General features: G+C 42.4%; 1 protein-coding gene across 2 annotated transcripts in view; it reads right to left on the minus strand.

Moving 5' to 3' along the window:
* Positions 1-15516, minus strand: part of SH3RF3 (SH3 domain containing ring finger 3) — a 251544-nt gene that overhangs the window by 89437 nt on the left and 146591 nt on the right. For both annotated transcript variants that reach the window (XM_054051428.1, XM_054051439.1), the window contains exon 2: positions 1516-1791. In XM_054051428.1, coding sequence (XP_053907403.1) covers positions 1516-1791 — 276 coding nt within the window. The remainder of the gene's footprint in view (positions 1-1515; positions 1792-15516) is intronic.

Below are 15516 nucleotides of genomic sequence, written 5' to 3' on the forward strand. Positions count from 1 at the left end.
TACATAGCTGCTACTTTTCACTACACAACCCAGTTTCTCACACAGATTCACGGCTCCAAGGAGGCTGGGTAGTCACAGGGTTTGCAGTGTTTGCAATCAAATGCTTTGCTCGCTACGGATCAAAACTGCTTACAAATCTTTTGTTAAATAAATATGAGAAAGCATACATTCTAGGAAATTGCATTCTGCTAAGAAACACTGCACGAATGAAAAAGATGTTACATTTGGTGAGAAAATTATATGCTGCAAATAATTCATTCAGCTATAATAAGTAGCCTCAAAAGAGGAGGTCAGTAAAATCCCGGTGAAGGCTATTTTTATCATCTATTTCATATTCATTTTCAGCATAACAGTTATTACTTTATGTGATACTGTAACAACCACAGACAGCTGAAATAAAACAGAAAATGACAGTGAACAGGTTCTCCATGGCATTCAGTGCCGTAAATTAACATTATAGGATATACTTTATTTTACTACAGGTTTATTGATATCCATGAAGCCCATCTAAGGTCAACACAAATTGCTAGGGAGGGAGAGACAGAAAGCAGGTGGGGAGGTGGGGGAGAAAAGACAACGTGACATTTTGAATACTGAGGAAATCACAATATCTTGGTTTTCTATCATTCCAAATAGAATTTATTAAACATTTTGGTTTTAAGAATATAAAGACTTTTCTTTAAAATGTCTGCTTCTTAATGTCTTACTGTTCTTAAAACAGAAAATACTATGATATATGAAGAAGGTGCATTTCAACTGCTAATTGGTATATGGTATGGTGCAATACAAATTTTGAAGCTGAATGGCATTTTAAAACAGAAAGGAGCAGAACATCTGATTCAATAAGGAACATTAAAAGACTTATTTCTATTAGATTTTTCTCTGAGATTGAGTCATTCTTGTAGAACACTTCCATGCAGATGAACTGTATGCATTTTAGACTGAGAAATGCTCTCATAAAGTGTGTAGCCAGTTCTACTTGTTGAGCTTCACTGGCCTTATACCAACCTTGTCGAACATGGCACAAGCTACCTCACTGGCTTCTCCTTCAGACAAAACAGGAGCAATTTCCCAAAGATGCCTAATTCTGGGTTTGCCCTGACGGGAGGCTTTACTCCCACTCAGTCCTGCGGCACTGCTGGTGTGTGGGATACTGCAGGGCCACTGAGCAGGCTTTGCCTCCACTGTACAAAGGGTTGAGAAGTTGGGAGAAGACAATGTCCTTCAGCATATTAGATGAGGGAGTGTCCCATTTAAAAAAGGAAATCCAGCCCATAGCCAGTCCCTACTAGGCTGCCTGAGCTCAAGGGCTTTAATGTTTTCATACAAAAAGCCAGTTGAAAGAAATCGAGCGCAAGGGTTCCTTGGGCAGAGCTGACTGTGGAGGCCATACAAATGTCCCACCAGTTGGAGCACAACCGTGCCCCAGGCTTGGCTGCCGGCACCCCATGCATCCCATCAGTCTCTACAGGAGCAGCTTTCCAAGCTTTTAAAGAAAAAAAACTATTCCCTTACCTTGGTGAAGGTCAGGCAATCCTTGTCTTGATCTTTATCTTTTATTTCAAAGTCGTAAAGTGCTTTGCCCTGAGGAGGAGCTTGTGGGAGAGGCTTGATGCACTGGATGTAGCTGGCAGGGAAGAAGCCATGGTTCCCATTGAGCTCCCCATGGTACCAGTTCTCATCCACCTTCCGCCGCAGTATGATGATGTCCCCCTTGTTAAACTTGAGGTCGCCAGGCTCTTTTCCCTCATACGTGTAGAGGGCTTTGCCGTAAGGAAGCTGAGAAACACTCTGGGGAAACAAGATAATACAACATCTTTAAGCAAACTCAAGCCAGAACCAATTTCCTTCTTAAAGTCACTTTCAGCTGAAAGCAAACTGATCATCCATGACCAAATTACCCAAATAAATACAGCTGACTACTACGTAATGCTATACCGTGGATCTTACAGGAAAAGCAGGATGCATGCGATGATAAGACCGAGGAGATAAGTGCATTATGTCAGAGAAAGCATTGCAGTTCTCTTGAAGCTCAGCTGAAATCCACAGTACTTCTTACACTATCAAGCATCACCTGTTAATTTGCAAAATGTCCTATGAAAGCAGCACTTTGTACTTAAACAAGTAAAACTTGACGTGTCTAAAGGTAAAATACTAGACATTTTGACCTTCAGGGTTGCTTTGGTTTCTGAGGCTCAGAATATAAACAAAACAAAACGAAACTGAAGATTCACACAGTTGTAAAAGCTGGCAAGTTGAAAATTTTTAATTGCATTTGTTTGAGCAACTGCAAACACATTTGAAGCTTTTAGTTTAGCTTTTGATTCTGTAACCAAATACTCTCAGTTCTTTCAAAATCCCCCAGTCTCATGCCGCTCACTGAGGGCTACTGTAAACAGCTATAATATTTTTTGTTGCTTATGAATTAATGTCTGCAGAAAAGTGGAAGAGGCAGAATGCCTTAAATCTTTCTTTTAGCAACAAAATCAGCTCTGAGCCTCTCAGACTCATTAAAAGAAAGAAACAAACTTGAAAAAAATCACAGCTCAAGAGAGAAAAAACCTAAAAGTGAATAGTTTGGTGTGATAGAAAACAGAAACCTATTTGATGGAAACTATTTGATCGTGAAGAATTCTTCCAAGAGTTCGCTTTGGCCCAGTGCAAGATTATCTGTCTCACCCAGCCTGTGACTGTGTGAAGAGTTGTTTGGTGGAAGAACTGGTTTACAAAGCCCTCACCCTTCCTGGATACTTGGTCTCCTTCTTGATGGCTCACACAGAGCCAGGGTAACGGTGCTGTAACTGTTTCCTGCTGCTTTGACCCTATAATAGCTCTTTAACCTATACTGGGGGTTAAAAGTTGTATTGCTGTATTATCCTATGCCTTTTTTATCTCATTTAGCTTGAGCTAAGAGTCAGTCAGCTTGCAAGCCTCAGTGCAAATATGTAGCAGCACATACCACAGCAGATGTTAAAGGAGTTCTGTAAAGTTAACCTTTCATAAGAGCCCTTCTTTCTGAGATATATTTGTAAAAATGACATGGTTTTCTGTTGCATATATATGACTACGATTAGTCTGTTCGCTGCTCTGTACACGGGTTGTCAATGGGGTGTCCTAGAGGGACAAAGAAAAAGTAAAGGTATGTTTAATAAAATGCCCTGATATTCCCCAGGGTGTTTCTTACGGCTGTACTTCTGGATGACATTCCTGTGCATAAGAACAGCACTCGGATGTTTTCCGCAGGGAGAAGGTGGTGTGGCCCATCAGAAACACTCCATTTCCCCACCCCAGCCAGCAAATGAAATGCTGGGATGGGTTTTTATGGTGTTTGTTAAAGGAACAAGCAGAGGCACTTTTCGATCCCAGCGGGTGCGTTAAATGGACCTGCTCTGGTAGGGCAGGTTTTATAAACTTACACCTGCATCTTCTGGCTAGAGGAGGAGAAGCACCAGCCTGCGGTCTGTGCTGCCTGCCAGCACAGCCTCCTCCAGCTGCTTCTGGGCGCCAGATGGTTGCCGCGGCAGGCAGATACCACACTGTTCAAAAAGTAAGTTTTTTGAGTGCACCTTCACACACAGGCGTTAACTTACTCATTTTATTAGGAGGGGTTTTAGTAGCTGTGCAGTTCTTGGAAAGCATGTGCAACAGATCTTCTTGCCTACACCACATCATGAAGGAGGCAGTCAAACAGGCACAGCTCTACAGAGCACTATCCATGTTGTCTGGACGGGGATTTAATTTCATTCATATATGTCCCCAAGCTCTTGGTTTTCTCATTATCACTTTACAGTTCCTCTTTTTCCTCTGTATTCTTTTGGTATTTGCTGTACCTGAATGAAGGTACCCACTTAAAAAACAGTATTTTGGAAGTATCTTTAAACGTAACAAGGAAAGAGAATCAACAGCCAGCTAATGAAGCAAGTATCAAACAGTCTCTGCCAAATCAGTGGCAGCATCCTACTGATACTTTTTTCTCTGCCAGGATGGCTATTTCACTTGACACCAAAACTTTGCCCCTCTCCTAGCGCTTTAAAGATTAAGCCTATGATACCATCAAACTCATTACGTAGCACATAGATTATATTACCTACTTGATATTAGGAAAAAAATATTAAGCTGAAAGACCATGGAGCCTTGTAGCAATTTAGAAATAAAAGATTCATTACTTTAAGTCATGCTGGGAGAAGACAATTTATCAAACTCTGAATAAGACTTCTGCCAGGTGTGCAATGAACCACTGCTGATCCAGGCACACGCCAGGCAAGCACGCTCTGTATCACTTACCCTAGATGGGGCCTTACTATTCCCAAGATCTTTGCAGCAATTCAAGGTCAGATCACTTTCTTTGCTTTTTAACCACTTTCTCTTCCCAAGCCTCATTTTACTGTGTAAAAAGTCAACAGCCCCACAGAGATACAGAAAAATAAACTGGATTTTATTCAGCCTCACACATCATCAATGAAATTTTTAGGTAACACATGCTGGGGTTTTATTGCTAATTAATTGAGGTGACTAGAAGATAATTCAGGTGTCTGGTTATACCTTCGCCTGATGAAAATGCAGGCTTTTAAGCAAAACAAACTGCAAGACAAAAATTTTCATTTTAAATCTGGCATTATTTTATTTGGATACCCTAATGGGGCACCTCTAGGAATTTAGGTGTTTAGGTGCTTGTGTTCCTGTTGTCTTTTATGGGCTTAGTTATGGACCATGCCATCTGGGGACTGTCCTCAACAGAGGAGATCTGCGTACAACATATTTAAATTATAACTGCTAATTGGAAGGTGCTTCCAAAATAAAAATGTTTCAAATATCAGCTACAGCTTTTCTAATTCTGAGCCACAGCTTTTCTAACAAAAAATCTGCGGAGGCACACATTTTTTTAGTGAAGAAAACACCTTCCTGTTGAAAAATTGTTGTAATTGAGACATTTCCCAGCCTTTCTGTAAGGCTAGAAGTACCCATTTTGATTTAAGCATCCCAGGTAAAGCTTGCATTTACTGTGGCCCAGGAAGAGGTAAAGAAACAATGGAGTCCTCCAACTCTTCTCAAATAAAGCTACTTTTCCCATTCTAAAGCTCTAACTGTTTGCTCCGATTGACCAAAGAGAGAAAGTCAATATCAGAATTATGAAAATAAAACACAAATGAATTCTTGAAGCTTCCTTGCCGATACTTTCTGGCCAAAAAGTCCCACTTTTAGTGGACTCATAGTATACTTTCAGTGGTCAGGTTATAATAATGAATCCTTGTCCCCAAGTGGCAGATTTTGCAAAGTTTACCATTATTGCTCCTACTTTTGGTAAATCCATAAGTGAAAAGTGAATCAGATTCAGAAAGCGCCTCTTAAATTCACCTGAAAGGAGGGAGCATTATGCATATTTCACAAATAGAAGAAAAATGGTGCTGTTTGCTAGTTGTAATGTCACTCCTCATCAAGAGTCAGTTGATTCTTAGAAATCTTTATGTGATTCTATTACTATTTCCTTTTTTGTCAAACCTTTGTACAGAGCAATTCTGGTCTAATGACCCCTCTTTTCCTTGCTTGAATCCCCCAATTCAAAGGGAAGGGGATTGACCAGGACTAACCTATAGCTCACATGCAAACTTCCCAACCTCTGACAGGGAGCACACCCTTCTCATTTGCTGTTCAAAATCTGTGTCCCACGCCCTGTCCTGTTTCCCTTTCAGGTCTTTCTTCCATATAATGGCATTTCTGTCAGACATCATCATCTTCAGTATGCCCAGGTAGTCCTTCTTACAAAAATACCCTAGTCTAAAATAGGCTGCAAAATGTTATCTAAGAGATCAGACTAAGGAAAAGCAGAGACAGGCAATCATTTTGCTGGCAGCCAGTGATAAGCACATAGAGATGCTCCTCCAGCAACTACGGGTGTGCTTACACCTTTCTCTTCCTCCTTGCTTTAGCAGAACTAACCACCCAGCTGCTCCTGTTTCTGGACACCAGTACAGCAACAGGCAGTGGACACCAACAAGATAAGACACTACCCTCTCACCATCCATTTCATCCCCTGCTCCTCAGCTGAAGCCCCTTTTTAGCTATAGGGCCTTGGGGTGTTCTGCAACGCTACATCCTGGAAGTCAAACTGCGTTTCCCAGCCTGAACGCAGCAACTTCACGCTGTTCCTTTTCCCACGGTGCCCGGCTCCACAATTTCCACCTCTGCATCCAGAGATCAACACAAGGGCAGCCTGGCTGCCCTGCCAAGGAGCTCAGCAGAGATCACCACTCCACTGTCTCCCTCTTAAGTAAGCTCTTGACCTGTGGTCTTGCTCTGAGGCACGCCTTCCATCACCTCCGCCCCGCTCAGCTGCCATGAAATCGGACATAATGCAGACAGCTGCAAAATTAAACAGCCTCCGCATCTGACTGTATTGATTTGCCCTGTTGATTTATTGTTAGGTTAACTGGAATTCGGCTATGATATGTATTAAATTTCAAAACTCTGTGTGGGAGTGTATAGAAATAGAGAATGTGAGAAAGAAAAGGAAGGAACGAAGAAAAGAAGGAAGAAAGGAAGGAAGAAAGGAAGGGATGAAGGCACAGTCAATGGCATCAGCCAGTTTCTTTTTCCTGCCAGTAAATGTGCGTTGGCACGATGCTGAATACTGCCAAAGGTTTCTTTTCTATTTCAGAAATCAATACTGATGTGAAAGCCTGAAGCGTTAATATGCTGAAAACCTGCCTCACAGAAGACTTAATGATATGTTGGCAACTCAGTCATTGTGCATTTGTGTTTCAGCAATGTCAAATGGCAGCAGTTAAGCAGAAACCTGCTGGCAAATTGACAAACAACAGCCATGAAGCAATTAAGTGGCAATGCTGGAGAATTTTTCATTATGTATCCTGAAGAACAAAAGGTGGGGGGAAAAACCCAAATATGCTTGTTTCCAACATTTTTTTCCAATAGGAAGCTTTGTAGATTGTGAACTGCACAATCAACTTAAGAGTTTGTCTTAAGTTTTTGGAAGTTATGCAAAAGAGATTTGGGTTTTTTTTTCCCCAGTGTACTCAAAAGCAATAGAAGTTCCAATGTGGGTCAAAGCCTGCCAGCTTCTGGATGTGATACTTGATGAAGAAGGTCACTAATTAGAAAGCGGACTGATGCTTGCCCAAAGTACAGAGTGGGTGCCTACAAACAATGCTATTAGGAAAGTGAAAATAAAAGTTTCCCCATGCAACCATTTTTTTTGAAAGAGCAAACAGAGCATGGATGTCTAAGATGAGTGAACCTTCAGTTTCTGTGTCTGTGTGCAACCAGTGAGGGTGTACACTGAAGACAGCATCAAAGCCCCATGAGCAATATCATCATAGACTCTGGAAAGATTTGCTTGCTTACAAACACACAGAGAAAGTCCAAGATCATTTCTTGACAGAGATGCGTTGCATTATCATAGAATCATAGAACCCCAAGTTTGGAAAAGACCTTTCAGATCATCAAGTCCAACCATATCTGTCCACTACTAAATCATATCCCTAAGCACTTCATCCTTTAAATACCTCCAGGGATGGGGACTCAAACACCTTCCTAGGCGGCCTGCTGCAGTCTTTGATAACACTTTCAGGGAAGAAGTTTTTCCTAATGTTCAATCTGAATCTCCCCTGGTGCAACTTGAGGCCATTCCCTCTTGTCCTATCACCTATCATTTGTGAGAAGAGACCAACTTCCCTGGTTCTCCTGGCCATACCGTTTCTGATACAAGCCAAGATGCCATTGGCCTTCTTGGCAACCTGGGCACACTGGTGGCTCATGTTCAGCCGGCTGTCAACCAACACCCACAGGTCCTTCTCCATCAGGCAGCTTTCCAGACGCTCTTCCCCAAGCCTGTAACGCTGGACAGGGTTGTTGTGTCCCAAGTGCCAGACACTGCACTTGGCCTTGTTAGGCCTCATCTTGTTGGTTTCAGCCCATCAATCCAGCCTATTTAGATCTCTTTGTAGAGCCTCCCTGCCCTCAAGCAGATCAGCACTTCCTCTCAGTTTGGTGTCATCTGCAAACGTACTAAAGGTACATTCAATCCCTTCACCCAAGTCATTGATAAAGATTTTGAACAGAACTGGACCCAGCACTGAGCCCAGCGGACACCACTTCTGACTGGCTTCCAGCTGGATTTAAGTCCATTTACCATAACTCTTTGGGCTCGGCCATCCAGGCAGTTTGTTTACCTGTTCTTTTTATTATATAAGAAGTAAATCTAAGAGGGCCAAAGTCTCCAGGCAGAACCAACCCTTCTCTCAAACTGAGTTTGTATTCAGATTTCTGAAACCCAGTAAACTGTTTGAGGCTCCAGCTACAATTCTTCTTTGCAACAGCAGAGCAGAAGATTGCTTTTCTGCCATGTGAAAGCCATGTTAGCACTGAAGGGTAATTTCTGTTGCCCAAGCTCTTGCCTATGCAGCTCAAGGTGTGCAAAGAAGGGAAACCTCAGGCTCTTTGCCTGAGGACTATGTGCAAGGACTTCCCTTGCACATAGGAATCCCCCATGAGAGGCTGGTGTGATGTTGCCTGCCTCCTGAGGCAGCACCCCAACCTGACCCTTGTTTCAGGGGGGATGAAGGGATAAAAAACCCCAGGAAAATGCAAAAGGTGTAGGCGCATTTAACTCCTCCTTCATTCCATTTCATGATTCTGGTTTATAATTAGGGCTAGAGGTGAAACAGGAATGGATAAAGCCAAATAACCTCAGAACATGCTGCTGGAACAGCCTGATAAGAGCAATACTAGGGGTAGTAATTTTTTTTTAGATTGCATGCAAGTTGTTTTAACAAAACACACTGGCATATTGCTTGTTGCAGTTCTTCACATTTCTCCAGCCTCTCCATATTCCCAGTCCTCCAAATAGATTTCTGAGGAGTCTGTTCCTCTGAATGAATGAATACATATTTACATCTTTCATGAATTACTATCAAGTACATTAAAAGTCAATAAAGAAGAAAAAACACAGAAAGAAAAAAATAAAGAAAAGCATGCACATCTCAGTGGTAAATTATAATTAAACACAAACTACTAGTATAGAACATAAATAATAATTAAAAGACATACTGTTAATTTTTTGCTTCATTACTCTGAAACATCACATATTACTCTGAATCTCCCAGTCTACGCAAGCAAAGATTCAATGGTGATGCATGGGACTGTATTCACGTCTTCCAGCTCATAGAAAGCTCCCCACAAGCAGGCTGGGTGACACTTCAGCATATGGTTTCCTGACATCCATAACAGCTTCACAGAAATTGCAGCAGCTGTGGTGGAAAGGACAGGGGTTGCGTGGTGACGCATCCATCAGCAGGACTGCCGAGGAGAATGCAGGCTGCTCCCTGTTACTAGCACCCAGATCTTGGCATCAAAAGCACCCATTCAAATCAGCTGAGAATGACATAAATCATGAGCATGAAATGCCTGCTCGGATCCCTTTGGGATGGAAAAGTGGAAGGCAGCGTGGCTTTCAGAACAGTCAGTAGTAAGTGTAACAAGCGACTCAGTTGTGGTGGCAATGACAACCACGTCTACTGGGCTTGGTAAGGGTCACAGTATGAAGGGTAGCAGGGGCTGTGCATTGCCCTCTTGCTCCTTGCCATCCAATCCACTATAGTTGCTCTCAGTTTAAGAGCAATACATTTCATTTAAATCAATAGTGGTGTTTAAAGCATGTCCCTCCTTAGTCAGTTCTAGGAAGAAAGAGAGAGCACTTGCACATGCAATGAGCTTAAGAAACAAGGGACTGGGGCAAACTTAAGCCAGTACAGTTATAACAAATGAATATCACTGTAAGATCTGTGACCTGCAGAGCTTTTAGCAGCTTCTGTCCTCAAGAGGAACTTTCAGGGCGACAGATCATAAATCATCATTACATCTCGCAGCAAAAACTCTTAAAAAGTGGTTTGTCTTCTCTGTAAGATGGTCTGTCTTATGTACAGCCATCCAGAAGCACTATCGCCCTGGGTTACCTGGCCTGACAGATCACAACAGTGACATTGCAGCATTTGTTTTCACAGAAAGCTAATAATAGGAAAATGAATCAAAGAGAATCTAGTTTTCCACAACGTATCAAAGACAAAACCCATCAATGTGCTATTAGTCAGCTCTGTGTGAACCATCAGTAAAAGCCTGAAAAATCACAGTTTGCAGGTACAAGCTTTTTGAAATCAGCTTTGAGAACAAAAGCAGTTAAGTCAACAATAAAATCAGCACCATGAAGAATGAAAACTGAACGTAATCCTTTATATACCCTGGAAAGTGTCATGCTTACTTATAGTGCCATATAAGTAGTAATTAATCACAATAAACCCAAAACTTCTTAACTGAAGCTGTACTGTTTTATTTAACTAAGGACTCGGAGGTGATGGCTAGGTCCTGATCCTGGCTGATGCAGCTGTGGAGGGCTGCAGTCCTTGTCACATGTGCAGGCAATAAACACTTGAGATGTGCACGGCTCCTACCTGGACTGGAAGGTGAAATGCTTCTTCAAAACTGTTCTGAGGTGCTAGGAGGTCTTGGGAACACCCCTACACATTCACAAGAGGTGGTCTTTATACGTGGAGAGGAAGTGTCCAAACAGCTTGCTTAGGAGTCTGTCATTTCCAGAAGTGAATTTTGCAATTAGCATAAAGATACCATGGGAATTGCTCAGCAGACAGAGACAAAACAATGGTGAGCAGGTATAGCACCACTCCAGTGCATCAGTGTTGCTCCCCAAAGAATGGGGAACAATGATGTTCATCACCCCAGAACAGCTAAGGGTCCTCCTCTAGCAGTGGGCAAACAGAGGACAAAATGCTCTTTGAAAAGAACAATGTTATTTTGTAGTTTATATGGCAAACAGGCTCAGCCTGCATTTTACCTTATAGGGTTCATCTTTGTACACACCAAGATTAAAGAATGTTTCAAACTTCCCCTTGGCAAATGCAGTTGATGCCTGCAGCTCAGCTGAGAAGGAAACAGCAGCCTTCCTGCTGCACAGCTTGTCACATGGGTATGTTTGAGATTCTCTGCTTTACTAAAGCAAGAGCTCAGCTTTACAGTCCAACACTGTTTCTTTTAGGAACTTTAAAAACTTGAATGCAAGACCATCCTATGCTGAGCTCATCTGATCTTCTAATCACAGCTAACACACATCTCATGGGGCTTCAGCCTGTAATTCAGTATCTATCAATATTTACACATTCAAAGATATCTTTTCCTAGTAATGCATTGTTTAAAGCAAAATATTCACAAACTACACGCAATTCTATTAAACAACATGTGATTTTCAGGGTCAGGTTGGATTTCTAGCAATGAATTCACAGCTGTCACTGCCCAGAGAATCAGTGGGTAACACCAGCCAGCTGTTTAACTGTGTCAGCACAAAGTCAGTCCCTCATGTTCTGCAAAACCTTAAACCATCCAGACTCTCTGCTCTTTAATAAGTGGTACTGTCAACACACTGCTAGCACCGTGTGTCAAATTCTGCTTTCAGTTAAAACTGCTTTAATCTTCACAAAGCGGTGTGGATGTATTGAAAATTCCTACATAATATAGAGGTTTATCTTACAAGTAATCTGCTCTGAAACAAAGCTGAATGCCTGGCAGCCTGTACCAAGGAAAATATTCAGTGATCTTCCATGTGCTGGCCATAGCCTTCACAAAGACTAGGTATGCTCTGAGCATCTGTCTGTCCTTCACCGTTGAGGAAGAAAATAATCACTGGATCCTAAGGGCCAAATTTTACCCTTATAATCCTGTGCAGGGGTCCTGGTGAAAAGACCCACTGCTGCACACGGACATTTCAGAGCAGAAGCTGGTCTACAAAAAGTCCCAACCAATAGCTGAGAGGACTTCTAACCCAAGTATGCATTGTGGCTTCACGAGAAACCACCAGACAAAATAAGCCTCAACTGACTGCCTTGTAAGGGCCACAAGCACATCCTGAGTGAGGGCTTCAGGAGCTAGCTGTGGGTTGACATAGAAGAAAACAAGTAACAGAAAAAAATCATCTTCTTCTGCAACTTAAATGGGCAATCTCACTGCAGCATACTAGTTGAGTAGTTCTAGGAAGAAAGACGGCAAAGTAGCCCACATTTAGCCTGCCGGAGCCATGAAGAAAGACATGCTCTAAAACAAACAGGAGCTCCCTTGAAAGAAGGTTTCTATGGAGAAACACAAAACAAAACTTTATATTCAAAGTACTATGGCAAATATATATTTAAGGTTGCCTTGTGTTCTCCATTCAAAGTGTGTCTTAAATCCTTTAAATACACAGCAAGTCTCTCACTGACAGAAATCAGATGACACTGCTTCGGTTAGGACAAGGATCTGTTTTTCCCAGCCACCTGCCAGAACCCAGTCCTTGCTCATTTTTTTTGATAACAGAAATGAGTTAAAAGTCAGTCTGCTGTGCAACTTCGAAAGCTTTATGTTTATTCAGGCTCCTTCACCTCCACAACAGTAGCATTGACAGCCCTGGAATTTTACACAATTCTTTACACTGTAGGTCACAGCAAGAATAAAGAATGTTCTTGGGAAAATAGTAAAAAGTATTGCATAACAGCCCATAATGTGTATCTCTGCTGTAACTGCTTCCTTCATTTGATCTTTCCTGGTGGAAGCTGACAAAGCATGGGACAGCTTACACTTTCCAGGGATGCCTTTGTAACTTTGCTACCCAGCCCAACACCTTTGGTTTGCTTTCCAGGCTTTCCACATATTTCTTCTTGGCTCCTTACCTTATAACTCAAGTGTTGCCTTAGTAGAAACCCTGTCCCATCTCCACCCCAAAAAGGACTTCATGGTCCAGTCCTGCTACAACTCATCGGAGCTGGATTTCCCTCTGGAAGACATCAGGCAGGTCACAGCTCAGAGGTCCCGCTCCCAAACCCTGGTTTGCCGCAATTTTTCCACTGTAATTTTTCCTCTCTCAGGTGGACCACAGAGAGGGGAGAGGGGTAAGGAAGGGCCTGGAGATAAAGCTAACCCCAAAATGAAGCAGACAGCTGTATTTACCATCTGGCGAAGCTCCCAGAGCTCAACAGAGGGAGCCCTACTCCGACTAATCTTGCTGGGATTGCTACTGGTGGAGAAAACACTTTTTTTTTTTTTAACATAAATAAATGCACACCAGGAGAAGCTTTCCCCTCTCTTTCTCCCTCCCTTCATGCAAATGTTAACTTAAAGGTTGTGCAAAAGCTTCTCCCATAATTTCAGTCACGAAGAATCAAGAAAACCAGCAGCTGAAACAACATAGGCTGCTTTGGCAGCCTCAGCTCACAGACTCCAGCACCCAAGAAAAACAACCCAGAAAAATTTAAAAATGAAGGACTTTTTAAATTTATCTTTCTGAGGCGACATAAGGTTGTTCAAGGACCATGTTGGAGCTATTCCTCCTTTTTGAAACTTGTGTTTGCTGAGGAATTTCTGAGGATGTCAGAGTATTGCATGGTTTGAGAGGTGAAACAGGGATGGTTTTAACAGGCAGTGAGCAGGATTGCTGCCAGAGTTTTCAGAGAGCACGGAAATAGAAGACAAATGACCATGAAGACACTCTGATATCGGAATGGGATGTAAACGTGCCCACCACGTTTACAGCCTGCATGTCTAACAGTGACAGTGGCGGGGTGGCTTGTAAACTGGGATGGGTGAATGGGTGAAGGATAAACAAGTAGTTTTAAGTCTTATTTCTGAGGAAGGGGAGGATCTGAAATTCCTATTTAAACCCTAATAGTTCTGTAAAAGATAGCATTCAGTTTGCTTACACTGCTTTTACTCTATGTTTTAAGGTATGTAAGTGTGGTGCCAAGGAAGCATCTCTTTCTGTTGCGTCTTCCTCACTGCATGTGATCACAGGGCGAAGACCTGCACTATAAAACTGAAAATATACTCTCTGCTTTCCCCTTGGCCGAAGTTTTCATAAGGCAGCTTTAAAAAACATACTCTATGAGAACTTTCTGAGATGGTATTAACAGTTTAATAAATACTGTATTCCCTGAACCGTGCCTTCCCTGAACTGACAAGGCGTTTGACAAATGCACCGTGGGCTGCATACACAGTGGAGCTAAAGAACATGTTTCCTCGGTAGCTCAGTTGTAAACTTCAATAGGTGGATAAATTCCCATGTCAGTAGAGAATATTTACAACTGAACCTTATTTATCAGCAGTGTGCCCTTACCAACAGCCCACACAAATCCTGTTACACAAAAATCGCTATAGCTCTTTTCATACTTACATGAAAATCGCAGAGGTTTCTTTTGCACCAGGATAGGCTTTATAGCCTGCGAGATGAAACTGCATTAGGAGATGCTAACATTGAAATATTCTTGGCTCAAAATGTCAATGTGAGAGGAGTTAGCTCATTCACATCTGTGCTGTATCAGCAGCCCCCTCGTCCCTTTGCTATTGGGGACCTTCTTAAGTGAGAACACATTGGGGCTCAAGGCGTCTGAAGAAATGAACACACCAACCTACTTGCCAGGAATTTAAAGAGATTATTTTCCCCCAATTTGCTGCCATTAGTAATATTAAAATATCTGGTATCCATTAAAAATGAAAAAACCGTGCTTTTTAAATCACAGTCTTTTAGCTCTGTTTATCAAAAGTATCCCCATGTTCCCTACTTCCCTAAGAGAGGACCCTATTTTTTGGGATGCCTACCCTGCACCCTCCCTTCACTCTGTCTTCCCATCCAGGTCCCTTGCCCTGAAATGACTCATTAGCTACAATTTACTGACACGCGCTCTCTTCACAAAGACAATTAGGATCACTTTCATGCCTCAGTCCTGCTGACAGAACAGACTGGCACCTTCCTGCATATTAGCCAGCTGACTGCCAGAAGGCCTTTAATCAGCTCTGGCTTTGACGAGTGCCAGGCAGTCAGCGGAGACGGTTGCCCTGTGCCTCCTGCAGCCTTGCTGTACTGAAGAGGTCAAGGAGCATCTTGCACTCTGACAGTGAGTGTCCTTGTCTCCTCCACAATGGGAAAGGTCTCCCCCTGCCACCGCACTGGGCTCTGATTAGGAGCAGTTCAGCTTCTCTGTTGTCTGGAGCAAAACTCTGTGTGGTTTGATGTTAGGAAGCAATGTCAGTTGGAGCAGACAAGGAAAACATCAAGGAAGATACAACGCTTCATAATGCAAATCATGCTTTTATGTCATTCTCCTGAATTCCCCTTTGGGGAGAAGAAAGTTGATTATCTACAGAATATGGGTCAAAGTTATGCCTTAAGGATCTTTCGGTGCTTTGGCTGCTTGCTGATATACTACAGAGCTCCTTGATGCATTTTCAGGTTAATGCTTTCAAAGTGCTGTCCCTGGGCATCATCATCATCGTCATCATTATAATACTACTAAAAAAAATCATTTCCTGCACCCACTCCCAGGAATTTCTCTCATGCTGAATTTAATTGATGCTTCCTCCTGCACTTGAAGGAATGATTAAAACGAACGCTGCACATGTTTGGAAGCACCTCAGATTTCAAACTCTGCATGGTTTCTAATTAAAGGGGCACACACAGGATGCTTGTGCTAC

Source organism: Cuculus canorus, chromosome 1, assembly GCF_017976375.1.
Source record: "Cuculus canorus isolate bCucCan1 chromosome 1, bCucCan1.pri, whole genome shotgun sequence".
NCBI lineage: Eukaryota > Metazoa > Chordata > Aves > Cuculiformes > Cuculidae > Cuculus > Cuculus canorus.